This window comes from Bombina bombina, chromosome 2, assembly GCF_027579735.1.
Source record: "Bombina bombina isolate aBomBom1 chromosome 2, aBomBom1.pri, whole genome shotgun sequence".
NCBI classification, from domain to species: Eukaryota; Metazoa; Chordata; class Amphibia; order Anura; family Bombinatoridae; genus Bombina; species Bombina bombina.
The window spans coordinates 1,069,591,427-1,069,612,098 of record NC_069500.1 but is presented as its reverse complement, the minus strand read 5'-3'; the positions used below and the strand labels follow the sequence as shown (position 1 = coordinate 1,069,612,098).

Sequence of the window (20,672 nt, the reverse complement as noted above, 5' to 3'; positions counted from 1 at the left end):
TGCCTACTCTGCCTGAATACTGCTTGTTCCTGTATTTTTAAGTTTGGAATAAAGATTGAAATTTTTTTACACAAACTGTCCGCACCTCTTGCTTCACTACTTTATCACCAGCAAGGATGGATCATTACTATGTTGCATTGATTCTATTAAGTGTCCTGAGGAATTAACAGCTGCTGTTTTACGGATTGAACCCTGTTATTGGATGAGTGACACACCTCTTTTCTGATTTGCCTTCACTGACATTGGAACCTTGATTCGTCACCAGTGATGTCACCTCCTTCCCCCTCCCTCGCGAGCAGTGAGTTGGCGTACGGCCTGATTAAGTGGTGAGCGTACCTGCCAAGCGGCTACGCTGAGGCAGCATTGGGAGTGTCCCTTAAGCCGGCGGGTCCTGCCTGAAGTAGCCACATAGCATGATATTGTTGGGGTAATATGAAGGTTTTCAGGTGAGACTGTCTTATGTTGTTAATCTGTCCTACCAGCACGGACTGCTTTTGAAGTTGGATACAAATAAGCGTTAATAGAAGTGAAGGTTTTTTGGAATGTGATCACATAATATCCTCTCACACAGGCACGCTTATTATTGAATTACTACTAGATATTTGACCCACTTTGGTTTTACAGAGAGGTCATATAGGCTTAAACCCCCTTTTCTTGTACTCTTTCTCAGAGACAGAAACCTCTAATTTTTTTAGAGTTGAATTACAGGAAAAAATGGGTAAAATTTGTAATGTAAGTGTAATAAAAAGTTTGATAATACAGTCACACGTGTTTCATGCCCCTTTAATTCCCTGCAGTGATTACAGTATTTCACTGTAAGAGCTAAGTGTAAAACTTTAGGAGGTGACTTGATACAGTAGATAACTTTTATAAATGCTTAGATGTATTTTTTGGCTGAAACAGAATCCAAGAATGAAATAAGTAGGTTTTGTAAATATATTACTAATAGTTTGCTTCACAGGGTTTTTATTATATAACCTGGATGATCCATGGAGGTTGAATTTTGTCTTCATTACATGGTTTCCAATGTCAAAGCTTGAGGAATCATGAGTCAGGTAGCCATCTATCTATAGTTTTACTTATCTATCTGCATGTCTGTCTGTATGTCTATCTGTCTGATCCCACCCAGAATCTCTTTAACCCTCCCCCCTCTTACTAGTGGCAGCCATCATAGGTACTGGCAGCTGTCTGCCAGTACCCAGTTTACAGTATTTTTAGTTATTTATGAATACATTGTTTATGTTCAATGTAGGGCATTGTTCCCTCTGAGGCCAGTTTTGTGAGCTGTCCAGCAGTGAAACAGTTAATAAGGGAACTACACCTTGCAGTCTGCATTGTGTAGTGTTTGCTAATTGCGCTAATTAACTGTTTCACTGCTGTTCCACTCACAAAACTGGCCTTAGAGTGAACACTGGTGTAGGGGTACCTAATCTCCCTCCGATCCTTTTGTAGGGTCCACCCACTGATTTTGCTTTTTAGTAGTGTAGCTACCCATCCCTCTCCCTTTAAAACCTATTTTCTGTAATACAGGGCCACCCTCTTACCACCTTCCTTTCCACGCCTCCCACCGCAACCAACAGATGAGTCCAATCTGACTTCATACTGAGTGTGATCAGTGCTTTGTTACTATATGACAAACTGTCCCAAACTGAGACAGTTTGGGCTTCCAGCATTATGGACGTAGAACTACAACCTTATGTGATATGATGGTCTATGTACCACATAACGTAGATCTACATCCATTTTGGCAAAGGGGTCAAAGTCAGAATTTAACTTTCATGTTTCAAACGGAGCATAAAATTATAAACAACTCTCCAATTTACTTATTTTATCTAATTTGCTTCATTCTCTTGGTATTCTTTTGTTAAAACAAACATAACTAGGTAGGCTCAGGAGCAGCAATCGACTACTGGGAGCTAGCTTCTGACTGGTGGCTTCTCATATGAGCCTCTTGTCATTGACTCCCTGATGAGTTCAGATAGCTCCCAGCAGTATATTGCTAATAAAAGTAAATTGATTTTTTTTTAAATTGTGAAAAAGGATTCTAATTGTTAGATTGCCTGTTATACTGCTAGTTCTCATCTTGCACAATTTTGCTCAATAAGTACTGTAATCTGAGGAACATCCTTAGCTTATATAATTGCAGGAAGAGTGTTCATAGGACAAATTAAGTTAATTCCTATAAACACTTATCCTACAATTATAGGACTAGATTTAGATTATATTTAATTTGTGAGCTTTACCAATGCTCTGTTCACATTTCCAACTCTATAGTCTTTAATGGATTTCGAAATGTAATGAGAGTATTGGTAAAGCTTACCAGTCAATGTAATCTATCCCATAGTGTTATTCCCCCTGATTAAACGGTGTACTGTTATATTTTTTTACTGTATTGCATTGTCTGTATTGTGCTTGGGAAGCTATCACATGACATTAAAAAAATCAGTACTTCTACTCGGTCTTAAAAAAATGGTATCGGTGCAACTCTAGTTAAAGGGATACAGTTGTACCTAGCTATCATATGTCTCTTTATCTTGGTATCCTTTGTTGAAACTTGGCTCCTTTCCTTAAGAACATACTGAGATATGCTCAGGAACATGCACATGTCTTAAGCATTATGGGCTAGATTACAAGTTAAGCACTATTTTAACGTTCGCCCATAAAGAGGCAAATTTGCCCTTTTTATGGGCGCATGTTAAATAGCCAACCATTACAAGTGTTAATGCTCCCGCCAGTTCCCAGTTTCATTTTGCGCTTAGACCTCTGGTTAATTAAAAAAAAGTTCCCCCCCAAATAAAGTGGGCAGTTGTTCCTTATAAAATAAAATGATGAGCATCTTTATTTTTTCTTTTAAACTGTACAAATCAGTTATAAGGGGTTAAAATGAGGGGATGTGGGGTGTTGGGGGGAAAAAAATGGCACTGAGAGTGCCTTTACCTTTCGGCCTATGGGTGACTGTGATTTTACTGTAAAATGTAAATATATATGTATATGCTTATATACATATAGATTTATGTGTATATACATATATAAAGACATAAATATATATGTATAAATATATATTTATGAATATATTCATATATATATTTTTATTTTGCTGCCCCCTGAGCTGTGTTAGGTACTTTGCCACGCTAGTATTACTGAGTGGAGTGCAAATATCGCATTCGCAAAAGCTCAATTTTGTGCTCGACGGCTTCCATATAGTGCTCTAAATGTGCACGTACCTAGGTATGCTGCCATGTAAAATAAGCTCATTTTGAATCAAGGATACCAAAAGAATAAAGTACATTTAATAATTAAAATAAATTAGGTTTATTTATTTATTTTTTAATTGTACTCTCTATCTAAATCACTAAAGTTTTATTTTTTTATTTTCATGATAGTTTTCTTATCTTTAATTTGTTGGGAAATCAGATATTGTAATCTTCTGTTACAATTTATATTTGAGATAATAATGCTGCGTTTTAGGTCTTGTGGTTTGAACCCCTGAATGTTTTGGGGGTTATTTTGCACATAATGGTGATTCTTGGTTCATTATTTACCATATACATCACATTTGACAACCACACTCAGGGACATTTAAACAACATACAGTGTTCTCCACAGAAAATGTTGCCTGCCTGGTGGCATTATGAAGTAGCCAAGTGTGGACAGTGTAATATTTTCTAATATTGTATCATTTTCCGCTATGAAAATCACAAACTAATTGCATAATTTAACAGAAATGTATTTAATGATAATTTGTGAAATAAAAATGTAACATTTTTAATATGAGCAAATTTTAGCTAAATGTTGGCTAAAAGTTTAGCTGGGTGGCCAGTAAAATCAGCCGGTGATGCACCGGCTAAAAAGGTCCTGGAGAGAACACTGACATATATGTTTTATAGTCTTCATTTAGAAGCATATACAAATTATGGTGTCTGTATTGATTTAAGAGTAAAATACTTACACAGATTACCAGGACTTTCCTTAAAAAAATTGGCATCAAAATGAGTTCATTCTCTCAAATCTGGAAGGAGCTTCAAAGCTCTGAAAAACATCCCAAAGACTAAAAGGTTCAATGACTTTAATCTACTGAGGTTGTAAACAATCGTTTCCATGATCTTACCACTGTTTCCAATTTTTGTTGGCAGGCATTGAAGATATTGTAGCAATAATGATCCCTGAGCCTAAAGGAAAAGAAATAGCAAGTTTACTTGAACGAAACATTCCGGTGACGATATACATTACAATCGGAACACGGAACCTGCAGAAATATGTCAGCCGAACTTCAGTGGTATTTGTCTCCATATCCTTCATTGTTCTGATGATCATCTCCCTTGCATGGCTAGTGTTTTACTACATTCAGAGGTTTAGATACGCAAATGCAAGAGATCGAAACCAGGTGAGTCACATTTCTGTGAATTAAATTAGATTAAGATCGTATGCTCTGATTTTTTTATTCTTTGTTCATATTTTATTAATTTCTACAACTTCTCTATTTAATTTTTTTGTACAGAGCTATTTGTAGACTTATGATGTGGCTATTTTTTCTCTTGTTAAGTGTATCCAGTCCACGGATCATCCATTACTTGTGGGATATTCTCCTTCCCAACAGGAAGTTGCAAGAGGATCACCCACAGCAGAGCTGCTATATAGCTCCTCCCCTAACTGTCATATCCAGTCATTCTCTTGCAAGCCTCAACCAAGATGGAGGTCGTAAGAGAAGTGTGGTGTTTTATACTTAGTTTATTCTTCAATCAAAAGTTTGTTATTTTTAAATGGTGCCGGAGTGTACTGTTTATCTCAGGCAGTATTTAGAAGAAGAATCTGCCTGCGTTTTCTATGATGTTAGCAGAAGTAACTAAGATCCATGGCTGTTCTCACATATTCTGAGGAGTGAGGTAACTTCAGAGAGGGAATGGCGTGCAGGTTTTCCTGCAATAAGGTATGTGCAGTTAATATTTTTCTAGGGATGGAATTTGCTAGAAAATGCTGCTGATACCGAACTAATGTAAGTAAAGCCTTAAATGCAGTGATAGCGACTGGTATCAGGCTTATTAATAGAGATACATACTCTTATAAAAATGTAATATAAAACGTTTGCTGGCATGTTTAATCGTTTTTATATGTATTTGGTGATAAAACTTATTGGGGCCTAGTTTTTTTCCACATGGCTGGCTTGAATTTTGCCTAGTAACAGTTTCCTTAGGCTTTCCACTGTTGTAATATGAGTGGGAGGGGCCTTTTTTAGTGCTTTTCTGTGCAGTAAAATATTGACAGAGACATTCAGCTTTCCTCTGCATGATCCAGGACATCTCTGGAGGGCTCAAAAGGCTTCAAAGTCGTTTTTTAGGGAGGTAAAAAAACCACAGTAGAGCTGTGGCAGTTGTTGTGACTGTTTGGAAAAAAAAACAAAACAAAAAAAAAACACGTTTTTGTCTTTTATTATTCAGTTTTGGGTATTAAGGGGTTAATCATCCATTTGCAAGTGGGTGCAACGCTCTGCTAACTTGTTACATACACTGTAAAAATGTTGTTAGTGTAACTGCCTTTTTTCACTGTTATTTCAAATTTTGACAAAATTTGTGTTTCTTAAAGGTCCAGTAACGTTTTTTATATTGCTTGTAAACTTGTTTAAAGTGTTTTCCAAGCTTGCTAGTCTCATTGCTAGTTTGTTTAAACATGTCTGACACAGAGGAAACTACTTGTTCATTATGTTTGAAAGCCATGATAGAGCCCCATAGGAGAATGTGTACTAAATGTATTGATTTCACCTTAACCCTTTAAGGACACAGCTTTCAGTTTGCTCAATTGTTTTATGACGGACAAAATCTGTCATATGTCCTTAAGAGGTTAAACAGTAAAGATCAGTCTTTAACTATAAAAGAAATATCACCAGAAGATTCTGACGAGGGGGAAGTTATGCCGACTAACTCTCCCCACGTGTCAGACCCTTAGCCTCCCGCTCAGGGGATGCACGCTAATATGGCGCCAATTACATCAGGGTCGCCCATAGCGATTACCTTGCAGGACATGGCTGCAATCATGAATAATACCCTGTCAGAGGTATTATCCAGGTTGCCTGAATTAAGAGGCAAGCGCGATTGCTCTGGGGTTAGGAGAAATACAGAGCGCGCAGATGCTGTAAGGGCCATGTCTGATACTGCATCACAATATGCAGATCATGAGGACGGAGAGCTTCAGTCTGTGGGTGACATCTCTGATTCGGGGAAACCTGATTCAGAGATTTCTAATTTTAAATTTAAGCTTGAGAACCTCCGTGTGTTGCTTGGGGAGGTATTAGCTGCTCTGAATGACTGTAACACCGTTGCAGTACCAGAGAAATTGTGTAGGCTGGATAAATACTATGCGGTACCGGTATGTACTGATGTTTTTCCTATACCTAAAAGCTTACAGAAATTATTAGCAAGGAGTGGGATAGACCGGGGGTGCCTTTTTCCCCACCTCCTATATTTAGAAAAATGTTTCCAATAGACGCCACTACACGGGACTTATGGCAGACGGTCCCTAAGGTGGAGGGAGCAGTTTCTACTTTAGCAAAGTGTACTACTATCCCGGTTGAGGACAGTTATGCTTTTTCAGATCCAATGGATAAAAAATTGGAGGGTTACCTTAAGAAAATGTTTATTCAACAAGGTTTTATTTTACAGCCCCTTGCATGCATTGCGCCTGTCACGGCCGCGGCGGCATTCTGGTTTGAGGCCCTGGAAGAGGCCATCCATACACCTCCATTGACTGAAATTATTGACAAGCTTAGAACACTTAAGCTAGCTAACTCATTTGTTTCTGATGCCATTGTTCATTTGACTAAACTAACGGCTAAGAATTCTGGATTCGCCATCCAAGCGCGTAGGGCGCTATGGCTTAAATCCTGGTCAGCTGACGTGACTTCGAAGTCTAAATTACTCAATATTCCTTTCAAGGGGCAGACCTTATTCGGGCCTGGTTTGAAGGAAATTATTGCTGACATTACTGGAGGTAAGGGTCACACCCTTCCTCAGGACAGGGCCAAAGCAAAGACCAAACAGTCTAATTTTCGTGCCTTTCGAAATTTCAAGGCAGGTGCAGCATCAACTTCCTCCGCTTCAAAACAAGAGGGAACTTTTGCTCAATCTAAGCAGGCCTGGAAACCTAACCAGTCCTGGATCAAAGGCAAGCAGGCCAGAAAGCCTGGAACGGCCCCCTATCCGGCGACGGATCTAGTAGGGGGCAGACTTTCTCTCTTCGCCCAGGCGTGAGCAAGAGATGTTCAGGATCCCTGGGCGTTGGAGATCATATATCAGGGATATCTTCTGGACTTCAAAGCTTCCCCTCCACAAGGGATATTTCATCTTTCAAGGCTATCTGCAAATCAGATAAAGAAAGAGGCATTCCTACGCTGTGTGCAAGACCTCCTAGTTATGGGAGTGATCCATCCAGTTCCGCGGACGGAACAAGGACAGGGTTTTTATTCAAATCTGTTTGTCCCAAAAAAGAGGGAACCTTCAGACCAATTTTGGATCTAAAGATCTTAAATTCCTCAGAGTTCCATCTTTCAAAATGGAAACTATTCGGACCATCCTACCCATGACCACAGTGGACTTAAAGGATGCCTACCTTCACATACCGATTCACAAAGATCATCATCGGTTTCTAAGGTTTGCCTTTCTAGACAGGCATTACCAATTTGTAGCTCTTCCCTTCGGGTTGGCTACAGCCCCGAGAATCTTTACAAAGGTTCTGGGCTCACTTCTGGCGGTTCTAAGACCGCGAGGCATAGCGGTGGCTCCGTATCTAGACGACATCCTGATACAGGCGTCAAGCTTTCAAGTTGCCAAGTCTCATACAGAGATAGTTCTGGCATTTCTGAGGTCGCACGGGTGGAAAGTGAACGAGGAAAAGAGTTCTCTATCCCCACTCACAAGAGTCTCCTTCTTAGGGACTCTTATAGATTCTGTAGAAATGAAAATTTACCTGACGGAGTCCAGGTTATCAAAACTTCTAAATGCTTGCCGTGTTCTTCACTCCATTCCGTGCCCTTCGGTAGCTCAGTGTATGGAGGTAATCGGCTTAATGGTAGCGGCAATGTGCATAGTGCCATTTGCGCGCCTTCATCTCAGACCGCTGCAATTATGCATGCTGAGTCAGTGGAATGGGGATTACACAGATTTGTCCCCTCTGCTAAATCTGGATCAAGAGACCAGAGATTCTCTTCTCTGGTGGTTGTCTCGGGTACACCTGTCCAAGGGTATGACCTTTCGCAGGCCAGATTGGACAATTGTAACAACAGATGCCAGCCTTCTAGGTTGGGGTGCAGTCTGGAATTCCCTGAAGGCACAGGGATCGTGGACTCAGGAGGAGAAACTCCTTCCAATAAATATACTGGAGTTAAGAGCGATATTCAATGCTCTTCTGGCTTGGCCTCAGTTAGCAACACTGAGGTTCATCAGATTTCAGTCGGACAACATCACGACTGTGGCTTACATCAACCATAAAGGGGGAACCAGGAGTTCCCTAGCGATGTTAGAAGTCTCAAAAATAATTCGCTGGGCAGAGTACCACTCTTGCCACCTGTCAGCAATCCATATTCCAGGCGTGGAGAACTGGGAGGCGGATTTTCTAAGTCGTCAGACTTTCCATCCGGGGGAGTGGGAACTCCATCCGGAGGTGTTTGCTCAGTTGATTCATCGTTGGGGCAAACCAGAGTTGGATCTCATGGCGTCTCGCCAGAACGCCAAGCTTCCTTGTTACGGATCCAGGTCCAGGGACCCAGAAGCGACGCTGATAGATGCGCTAGCAGCTCCTTGGTTCCTCAACCTGGCTTATGTGTTTCCACCGTTTCCTCTGCTCCCTCGACTGATTGCCAAAATCAAACAGGAGAGAGCATTGGTGATTCTGATAGCACCTGCGTGGCCACGCAGGACTTGGTATGCAGACCTAGTGGACATGTCATCCTTTCCACCATGGACTCTGCCTCTAAGACAGGACCTTCTGATACAAGGTCCTTTCAATCATCCAAATCTAATTTCTCTGAGACTGACTGCATGGAGATTGAACGTGGCTTCTCTGAGTCAGTCATTGATACTTTAATACAGGCACGAAAGCCTGTTACCAGGAAAATCTACCACAAGATATGGAGTAAATATCTTTATTGGTGTGAATCCAAGACTTACTCATGGAGTAAAGTTAGGATTCCTAGAATATTGTCTTTTCTCCAAGAGGGCTTGGACAAAGGATTATCAGCTAGTTCCTTAAAGGGACAGATTTCTGCTCTGTCTATTCTTTTGCACAAGCGTCTGGCAGAGGTTCCAGACGCCCAGGCATTTTGCCAGATTTTGATTAGATTTAAGCCTGTGTTTAAACCTGTTGCTCCCCCGTGGAGCTTAAACTTGGTTCTTAAGGTTCATCTAGGAGTTCCGTTTGAATCCCTTCATTCCATTGATATTAAACTTTTATCTTGGAAAGTTCTGTTTTTGATGGCTATTTCCTCGGCTCGGAGAGTCTCTGAGCTATCTGGCTCACAATGTGATTCTCCCTATCTGATTTTTCATGCAGATAAGGTAGTTCTGCGTACCAAACCTGGGTTTTTACCTAAGGTGGTTTCTAACAAGAATATCAATCAAGAAATTGTTGTTCCATCATTGTGCCCTAATCCTTCTTCAAAGAAGGAACGTCTTTTACATAATCTGGACGTAGTCCGTGCCTTGAAGTTTTACTTACAAGCTACTAAGGATTTTCGTCAAACATCTTTCCTGTTTGTCGTTTACTCTGGACAGAGGAGAGGTCAAAAAGCTTCGGCAACCTCTCTTTCCTTTTGGCTTCGGAGCGTAATAAGCCTAGCCTATGAGACTGCTGGACAGCAGCCCCCTGAAAGGATTACAGCTCATTCTACTAGAGCTGTGGCTTCCACCTGGGCCTTCAAAAATGAGGCCTCTGTTGAAGAGATTTGCAAGGCTGCGACTTGGTCTTTGCTTCACACTTTTTCAAAATTTTACAAATTTGATACTTTTGCTTCTTCGGAGGCTGTGTTTGGGAGAAAGGTTCTTCAGGCAGTGGTTCCTTCCGCTTAATCCTGCCTTGTCCCTCCCATCATCCGTGTACTTTAGCTTTGGTATTGGTATCCCACAAGTAATGGATGATCCGTGGACTGGATACACTTAACAAGAGAAAACATAATTTATGCTTACCTGATAAATTTATTTCTCTTGTAGTGTATCCAGTCAACGCCCGCCCTGTCCTTCTAAGGCAGGTCTAAATTTAATTAAACTACAGTCACCACTGCACCCTATGGTTTCTCCTTTCTCTGTTTGTTTTCGGTCGAATGACTGGATATGACAGTTAGGGGAGGAGCTATATAGCAGCTCTGCTGTGGGTGATCCTCTTGCAACTTCCTGTTGGGAAGGAAGAAGAATATCCCACAAGTAATGGATGATCCGTGGACTGGATACACTACAAGAGAAATAAATTTATCAGGTAAGCATAAATAATGTTTTTTACAAGGCCTTGATCAATTGATTATATTTATCTTTTCTTTATTGAGTTATATCAAAGGTGTACAGGACATCAAAAGACAAATACAAATACACATATAAAAGGTTTCTCCACAGAAACAAATACAATATACACAAAAAAGTACGAGAAAAAACAAAACAAAAATAGGGAGTAGAATATTGTTCAAGTCTATCAGAGTTACTGCTTTGTTACATAATCTTTCTCTTGGGTCCCTGTATCAATTGAGAACTATGTCGTAAATTTATTTTCCAGAACAGTTAGAGAGCGTCTTACCTAGAAATTCAGGATAGTGAAGTGTTTTCAATGTCCATCTCTTATGTAGTGAACAACTTAAAGAGTACACGCATAGATATATATATGTAGTAATTTCCAAAATATTTGTTTGCCTCGTAACCTCTTGTGTTAGGGCCTGCTAATGTCAAGTAGGCAGATAAGGTAAGTAAGGTAGATAAGGGGTGGGGGGGGGGGGCAAAGGAATGCCGCATCCTTGCATGTGGACCTCTTGTTTTGCTATGTTCTAAGGTGATAATGTGATTCCCAAAAAAACATCATTTCTGCAAAATAATCTAGTCTTCCCACTGTATAGTAATAAAACCTTTCTAACGCTAAGTTAATTCTCATTTGTGCTAGCCACATTGATAACGTTGGTTCGGATTCTGATTTCCATAGCCTGGGGATTACTTGTTTTGCGCTACATATAGCCAATTGGAAGAGTGTTGTGTGCTGTTTGGAGGGGAATTTGGGAATAACGTGAAATAGATATACTATGGGGTCTAATGGAATATCATAATTCAGCAACTTACATAACTCATCATTGATACTCTTCCAAAAACTTTCTATTTTAGGGCATTCCCACCATATGTGGAAGGGGGTCCCTTTGCCTGTACATCTTCTCCAGCATCTGTCTGACGCCGCAGGGAAGATGAATTTTAGCCTATGTGGAGTAAGGTACCAACGTAGCAAAAATTTATAGTTTGTTTCTAATAAGGTTGCTGAGTGGGCAGATTTCGCTGTATTTTGAAATACTAGTAGCCATTCTTGTTCAGTAAGGGTGTATGGGAGTTCCTTGTGCCATGAGCTGATTGTTGGTGATTTTAAAATCTCTTGAGGTATGAGTAAGAGTTGATATAGAGAGGAGATCATATGCGTCTGTGGGAAGTCTTGAGTGCAATATTTCTCTAGTGTAGTACGGTCTCTTATGATCAGATGTTTGTGTCCATGGGAGTCTATAAAGTGTTTAAGCTGTAAGTATCTTAACCAATTTGTAAAATGTGTGATAGACAGATCTTCTAGGTGTTGTCTGGGGACCAGTTTTCCCTCATCAATTAAAGTGTATAGTGGGAGCAGACAGTCTAAACCACTCGGTATTTTCGGCGTTAAGGACACCCCTATTGGAAAGTCAGCATTAGACAGTGCAGTTGTCAAGGGAGAGGGGATCGTAGATATGTGTTTATGTCTGTGGAGCACGTGTAGCCATACTTCGAATGTTTCTTTTATTATTGGGTATTCTTTAGTCAATAGTGGTTGGTTCCCCTTAGGCTGCCAACAGTATGATCCTAGTTGAACGGATTTAGTGAGGTCATGTTCCAGTGTAACCCAAAGTCTATTATAGTTTAAGGGGAGTGTGCACCAATCTACTATTCTTCTTAGAAATACTGCACTCCGGTATTTAGATAAGTCTGGTACTCCTAGGCCTCCAAGTTTTTTTGGTAGGTAAAGGGTAGTTCTGGCAATTCTGGGTGGGCGTTTTCTCCAGATATACGAATTCACTACTGTCTGAAGCCTGGAAACATATGCTTCTGGGAGCGGGATAGGGAGAGTCTGAAATAGATAGAGTATCTTTGGGAGAATGGTCATTTTAGTTACTCCAATTCTGCCTAGCCACGATATTTGTTTGTGTAACCATAAAGACGTGTCTCTATGGATACTGGCCATTAAAGTTTCATAATTCAGATCAATTAGTTTTTGTTTGTCGCTAGCAAGGTAGATACCTAAATATTTTAAAGCTGTCTGTTGTATCTGATAGGGTACATGGGTCTGAAGTTTTTGAATATCTGTGTTATTTAGGTTAATAGGAAGGATTTCTGATTTAGTATGATTGACTGAGTAATTGGAGCATCTGCCAAATTCCACCAGGGAGCTCTGGACCGCAGAGAGAGATGTGAATGGGTGTGTTAGAGTCAACAATAAGTCGTCTGCGTATAGTGCAAGCTTATGGTGGGTGGAGCTTATGTTAAATCCGTGGATATCAGGGTTGCGTCGTAGGTTTGTGGCTAGAATTTCCATTGAAAGGACAAATAGTAAAGGGGATAATGGGCAGCCTTGTCTGGTGCCATTTGATATAGTAAATGAGGTAGACAGGATCCCGTTTACTTTAATTTTGGCCGTCGGGTTAGAGTAGAGGGCAAATATTCTGGAGATGAAACTGTCAGGGAAGCCGAATTTTTTTAAAGTCAAAGTCAGGAAGGTCCAGTCCAGTCTGTCAAAAGCTTTTTCAGCGTCAGTTGAAAGTAGAATAGAGGGTATGTTGTGATTAGTAGCGTACTGCATTAATTGAAGTACCTTTACGGTATTGTCTTTTGCCTCTCTCTGCGGCACAAAGCCCACCTGGTCTGGATGGATCAGTCGGGGTAAGAATTTATTGATTCTGGTGGCTAGGATCTTCGCGTAAATCTTCACGTCTACATTTAGAAGTGAGATCGGGCGATAGTTTGAGGGGATTGTGGGATCTTTACCCGGTTTAGGTATAACAGTCACTATAGCTTCAAGCATGGAATATGGAAGCTTAGGTTCTTGGTCGATCTGATTAAAAACAGAGAGTAGATGTGGTAGTAACAGGTGTTTAAACTTTTTGTAATAGGAGTTTGTGAGTCCATCAGGACTCGGGCTTTTCCCTGCTTTCAGGGACTGTATTGCTGTATTAATCTCCTCTACTGAGATTGGGGCGGTGAGGGGCTCTAGGTCCTCAGATGGGATAGTAGGTACAGTTATCCGGTCTAAGTACTCAAGACATTGTGCTCTATGGTTCTCTTTATTTCTATTGGGGATCAAATTATAAAGGGCCGCATAATAGCTTCTAAATATCTCAGCTATTTTGTAAGAATCTACTGTGGTGCCTCTGTTCTCATCTTGTAGTGCGGTAATAAAGTGTGTGGCTTGTCTAGTTTTAAGCGCTCTCGCCAGTAATTTGCCAGGTCTATTACCCTCCACAAAAAACTTCTGTCTTAGTTTCAAAGCTTGTGTTTGTGCCTTGTGTTCTAAGAATGTCATAAGGTTGTTTTTAGCTTGTTCTCTTTGGGATTTCAGTGATGTATCTTGGGGGTTCAGTGTATGGGACCTATCAAGCTGTTGGAATTTGTCGGTAAGATCCTGATGGCATTTTTGAAGATGTTTTCTTTGTGTGGCTTTAATTTTTATTATCTCACCCCTTAGAAAGCATTTATGGGCTTCCCACAGAATATTTGGGGCAATGTCCGGAGTACTATTACTTGAGAAGTATTCAGTTAGTGCTGCATTTATTTGTTGAAAAGTGGGGGCGTCATTAAGTAAGGCGTCATCAAAACGCCATTGGAAGGGCCTGAAAGGAAGGGAAGTCCATTGTGTGGTACATATGACAGCTGAGTGGTCTGACCATGCAGTGGGGGAGATATCGGTATGTGTGACTGAGGATATAGTTAGGTGGTCTATGAGGATATAGTCAATGCGTGAATGGGATCGCTTAGATGCTGAATAAAAAGTAAAGCTTTTACTGGTAGGGTTGTGAACACGCCATGGATCGTGTACTCCTAGCAACAGTAGGTCATCTCTAATAGATTTAAGCGCTTTTTTCGATAATTGGGTTTGGGTTGTTGAACTGTCTAAAAGTGGGTTTAGTGGTGTATTAAAGTCGCCCCCTATAATTAATGAACCTTTGTGGAAAGCTAGAATTTTATTAAAAATGTTGCGGAAAAAGGTTGCCTGGTGGGTGTTGGGAGCATAAACATTGACTAACGTGGTTGGTTTGCCATATAGCAGGCCCAGTATGGCCACATATCTCCCCTCATTGTCCCTTTCCACTTGCTGCATATGCAATGGTAGTGACTTGTGTATTAAGATACTAACTCCTGAGATTTTTTTATCTGGATGGCTACTATGATAATGGGTGGGATATAGGGTTGTGAAAAATTTAGGTTCCTGTTCTTTCAAGTAGTGGGTTTCTTGGAAAAATAATATATCAATTTGCCTATGTGTAATGTCAGCAAAAGCTACCCGCCTCTTGTGGGGATTGTTAAACCCTCTAACATTCTGTGACATGAATCTAACCTGTTTTCTGCTTGTCATAGCTCAGCGAATACCCAGGGCTGACCTATGGGGAGATGCAGTAGGGAACCTTATAACTCTGATCCTATCATGTTGATAAAGAGGTGTTCTCGTTAATGTTATGGTGTGGATAAACCTCACGTTAAGCAGTATAGCATGTCTCTGTATCCTGTGGAAAAAAACAACAAACAAACAACAAAACAACAATATAAACTTAAACAAAAACAAGTAAAATGACATAAAATGTCACTCAATAGGGAAAGAATAGCCTATCCCATTTTATATTAATAAACATTTAGAGAACTAGATAGTCTTATGCGATGTAGCAGTCAATAAGTTCTTTCTCTTTAGATCTTTAACAAGTAAACCATTTTTGGAACTTAAACATTTCTGACTATAATGAAAAAGAGAGGGCCAAATGTTCATCTTGGTCTACCTCTGCAAAAAGTGTGAATCTACCTCACCCAGCTGTAGAGTTGGATCTTCAGGTGTTATCCGAATTTAGAACCTCCTGCATCTTCCCAGTCTTACTGGGTCTTTGTTTTTGCCAAGGTGGTTTTAGTGGTCTCGTGGGGTTCATTGGATCGGTGTATTCAGGGTTACCACTGGTTGTCACAGAGGGTGGGGGGTCCAGCCCCAATGTTACACATGTTTCTGAGATTTCCTCTGGTGTTTTGCAGATGTGTTTTACTCCTTTATAGGAAATGTTGAGAAAGCAGGGGAACCCCCACCTATACGGGATAGCTTTGGCTCTGAGCATAGATGTTAGTGGTTGGAATTCCCTGCGTCTCTGTAAAGTGCGGGGGGCTAGATCCGCAAATATTTGCAGGTGGAAATTTTGGAAGGTTATGTCCTTAATCTGTCTAGCCGCTTTAAGTATTTCTTCTTTCGTTTGATAGCTTTTAAGTCTAAGGACCACGTCGCGTGGTGGAGCTTGATCTGCCGGTTTAGGCCTGAGCGCTCTGTGAGCTCTATCTATATCCATGTCCACTTCGGATGTGGAGCCCAGTAGTGATACAAAAAGGCCTTTCAGGAACTCAGGGATGGTGTTTGGTAAGACAGATTCTGGAATCCCTCTAACGCGTAGATTCTGGCGTCGTTCCCTGTTCTCCAGGTCCTCTAGTTTGTCCTGCAGCTGCATGATTAACAAGTCGTGTGTCTGTGTGGTAGTTTGCAATGTGGATATCTCAGATTGGTTAAATTCTACATCTTCCTCCAGCGTTTCAACCCGATTTCCCACTTCTGTGATATCTTTTCTCAAGCTGGCCATTTCTTCTTTGATACACTCTCTGACTTTTACCACAATATTGTCTAGGTCATTCTTAGAAGGTATGGTAGCCAGGAACGCTTTAGAGAGCTGGACTGGGGTGTCTGTGTCGCTATCTTCACTGCTTGATGCAGATGCTGTGGGTTGTTGTGAAAGTTCTGCTGTCAAACTAGGAGGTTGGGTGTCTGACATTTTAAAAAAGGAGCTCACCGAGCTGCGTGCAGCAGCAGGTTTTTTAATGTCTTTGCCTACTTTTGATGCTCTCTTTGGTGACATCTCTGTTCCTCTATAATAGGTATTTGCTGGTTTAGTAAAATTTTCAGTAAATCTGTAGATGAGTAAAGGGTATTTTATGCAGGGTTTTCTCAGCATCTAGTGCTGGTGGGTACTATAGAATCTCCCCCACGAAGTGGGCTGTGATCAGGTTAAGAAGTGTCCGTTACATCTCTGTAGGTTGTAACCTAGATAGTGTGATCTACCAGTTGATATTTAATTGTGTCATCACAATGTGGCTGCAAGTGAGTTAAGCTTTCTAGTTCCTAGCTCCTTGTGTTGCAGTACCCCACCATTTGTATTTTGCAGGGAGTCCCCAGAAGCTTCGTCTGCGCTTTTTTGTTTTAAACCCCCATCGGCTACTGCCGCAATTACCTTTGGTCAGTTTTTGTCCGGTTAAGTCCTGGATCGTGTATTACCCTTTACCTCTGCTGCTTTAGCCTCATGCGTAGCTGAAAATTTACAGCCGTGTGGAAAAAGATGGCCGCTGTTGGTTAGGCCTTATTGCAGAGCGCTATTGAAGTCAGCGCATTTATGTCTCCTGAGACTTTATTGTCGCCTAGTTCTGTCCGGTATCTGGTCCACACCGGTTTACGAGTGGCTACAAGGCTGCTGTTGGTTTTCTGCTTTGCGCCTCATGAAGATATGGGCATCGGCTCCCGGAGCTCACACTAGTGCGCGGCCATTACTCTCGACGGCCGGCTCCGCCCCCCTTGATCAATTGATTATTTAATGTTCTACCATTATTATTTTTTTTTTCATAAGATGGTTAGAGTCCATGAACCATCATATGTGGGATTAAAGTTCAGTTCTAAAGGAAGACTGGACTGTTATCCCTCATGTGATGGCTCATGGACTCTCACTATCATGAAATAAATGTAATTTATTTTTATCAAGAAAGTAGTTTATAAGGTTAGAATACATTTTGTTATTTATTAGTGGGACAGTCTACTCCAGAATTCTTATTATTTAAAAATAAAGATAAGCCCTGTATTACCTATTCCACAGTTTTGCATAACCAACATGGTTATATTATTATACTTTTTACCTCTGTGGTTACCTTGTATCTAAGCCTCTGCAGACTGCCGACTTATTTCAGTTGTTTTGACAGACTTGCATTTTAGCCAATTAGTGCCCTCTCATAAGTAACTCCATGGGCGTGAGCACAATGTTATCTATATGGCACACATGAATTAACACCCTCTAGTTGTTAGAAACTGTCAAATGCATTCAGGTAAGAGGCGGCCTTCAAGGGTTTAGAAATTAGCATATGAGCCTATCTAGGTTTAGCTTTCAACTAAAAATACCAAGAGAACAATGCAAATTTGATGATAAAAGTAAATTGGAAAGTTGTTTAAAATTATTTGCCCTAGCTGAATCCTGAAAGTTTTAATTTTGACTAGACTGTCCCATTAATTAATTAAAGGGACAGTCAAGTCCAAAAAGGAACTTTCATGATTTAAATAGAGAATGTGATTTTAAACAATTTTCCAATTTACTTGTATCACCAATTTTACTTTGTTCTCTTAGTATTCTTAGTTGAAAGTTAAACCTAGGAGGTTCATATGCTAATTTATTAGACTTTAAAGACTGCCTCTAATCTGAATGCATTTTGACCATTAGAGGGCATTAGTTCATGTGTTTTATATAGATAACATTGAGCTCATGCACTTGAAGTTACCCTGGAGTGAGAGCTGATTGGCTAAAATGCAAGTCTGTCAAAAGAACTGAAATGAGGAGGCAGTTTGCAGAGGCTTAGATACACAGTAATCACAGAGGTAACACGTGTATTTCTATAACAGTGTTGGTTATGCAAAATTGGGGAATGGGTAATAAAGGGATTATCTTTCTTTTTAAAGAACAAAAGTTCTGGTGCTGACTGTCCCTTTAAACAATGGAACCTACTATGCAGTTATAATTTAAGTTTGGAGGAGCTTTCTGTATTGATTTTTTAATTTATTATAATTTTGAATGGATATACAATGCAATTTTGTGAATTGATTTGTACTTTAGTTATTATGATGTGAACATTTGACATTTTAAATATGACACTGAGGACTTTTATAGAAAGCCATGAAATCAGGATTGAAGATAGACTTTGCAGAGGAAAGCATTCCTACCCGTATCAGATTAAAAACCAAGCTGTATGCCAGGAGATATAGCTTGTAAAAAATCATTAGATAAACTTTTCTTAAGGATTGATTTTTAGTGTAACCGTAATTATTTAAGACCAGACAAACAAGCAGACTAACCTACACGTTTAAAAATCTTTTAGATACAATATAGGGTGGGGAAGGCAGAATTGTAATGAAACAGGAGACTTATATACTTTTGTGATACACAGAATACTGGATGTATATATAATATAAAGCTACCTGTCGTAGGGTCAAAGCTCGGAGCACAAAACAACTAACAAAGTAATTGTAATAGGTCATACAATTAAGTATAAGTAGCTTTAGTCTGCATTAAGAATTGTGTTTATGCACTAAGAAGATGTTTAAGTAAACTATGTAAAAAATATTTCAATTATCACTCATACTAATAACTTTATTAAAAAAGATGATAGATAATAACAAAAAAGAAAAAAGCAGATCTCTTGCATACAAATGGCTTAAGCTCTGATTAAAAACGCTTTTTCCTGGTTTAAGCGTTTTTAATGAGAGCTTAAGCCATTTGTATGCATGAGATCTGCTTTTTTCTTTTTTGGTATTATCTATCATCTTTTTTAATAAAGTTATTAGTATGAGAGATAATTGAAATATTATTTACATAGTTTACTTAAACCTCTTCTTAGTGCAGAAACACAATTCTTAATGCAGACTAAAGCTACTTATACTTAATTGTATGACCTATTACAATTACATTTAAAAATCTGCCTAATTGGTAAAGTTGACCCTTTAAAGGGACATTAAACTGCTCTGCACAACTACAAAAGAATAGTAACTACGCACCATGTTATTGCATTTATTCATATTCCTGCAGCTCTTTTCAATCAGTTTTCCTGCTTTAATAGCTTAAAGGGACATAAAACCCAATTTCTCCAACATAGGTGTGTCCGGTCCACGGCGTCATCCTTACTTGTGGGATATTCTCTTCCCCAACAGGAAATGGCAAAGAGCCCAGCAAAGCTGGTCACATGATCCCTCCTAGGCTCCGCCTACCCCAGTCATTCTCTTTGCCGTTGTACAGGCAACATCTCCACGGAGATGGCTTAGAGTTTTTTAGTGTTTAACTGTAGTTTTTATTATTCAATCAAGAGTTTGTTATTTTAAAATAGTGCTGGTATGTACTATTTACTCAGAAACAGAAAAGAGATGAAGATTTCTGTTTGTATGAGGAAAATGATTTTAGCACCGTAACTAAAATCCATGGCTGTTCCACACAGGACTGTTGAGAGCAATTAACTTCAGTTGGGGGAACAGTGTGCAGTCTCTTACTGCTTGAGGTATGACACATTCTAACAAGACGATGTAATGCTGGAAGCTGTCATTTTCCCTATGGGATCCGGTAAGCCATGTTTATTAAGATAGTAAATAAGGGCTTCACAAGGGCTTATTAAGACTGTAGACTTTTTCTGGGCTAAATCGATTCATTATTAACACATATTTAGCCTTGAGGAATCATTTATTCTGGGTATTTTGATATGATTATATCGGCAGGCACTGTTTTAGACACTTTATTCTTTAGGGGCTTTCCCTAATCATAGTCAGAGCCTCATTTTCGCGCCGGTATGGCGCACTTGTTTTTGAGGTCTTCACTGCACACTTTTTCTAAATTTTACAAATTTGATACTTTTGCTTCTTCTGAGGCTATTTTTGGGAGAAAGGTTTTGCAAGCCGTGGTGCCTTCCATTTAGGTGACCTGATTTGCTCCCTCCCTTCATCCGTGTCCTAAAGCTTTGGTATTGGTTCCCACAAGTAAGGATGACGCCGTGGACCGGACACACCTATGTTGGAGAAAACAGAATTTATGTTTACCTGATAAATTACTTTCTCCAACGGTGTGTCCGGTCCACGGCCCGCCCTGGTTTTTTAATCAGGTCTGATATTTTATTTTCTTTAACTACAGTCACCACGGTAACATATGGTTTCTCCTATGCAAATATTCCTCCTTAACGTCGGTCGAATGACTGGGGTAGGCAGAGCCTAGGAGGGATCATGTGACCAGCTTTGCTGGGCTCTTTGCCATTTCCTGTTGGGGAAGAGAATATCCCACAAGTAAGGATGACGCCGTGGACCGGACACACCGTTGGAGAAAGTAATTTATCAGGTAAACATAAATTCTGTTTTCTCCTACATTGGTGTATCCGGTCCACGGCTTCATCCTTACTTGTAGGATA

At 40.0% G+C, this 20,672-nt stretch overlaps 1 protein-coding gene across 1 annotated transcript in view; it reads left to right on the top strand.

Moving 5' to 3' along the window:
* Positions 1–20,672, top strand: part of RNF150 (ring finger protein 150) — a 793,014-nt gene that overhangs the window by 306,388 nt on the left and 465,954 nt on the right. Inside the window, exon 2 of the mRNA XM_053703697.1 lies at positions 4,134–4,384. Within this exon, the coding sequence (XP_053559672.1) occupies positions 4,134–4,384 (251 nt within the window). The remainder of the gene's footprint in view (positions 1–4,133; positions 4,385–20,672) is intronic.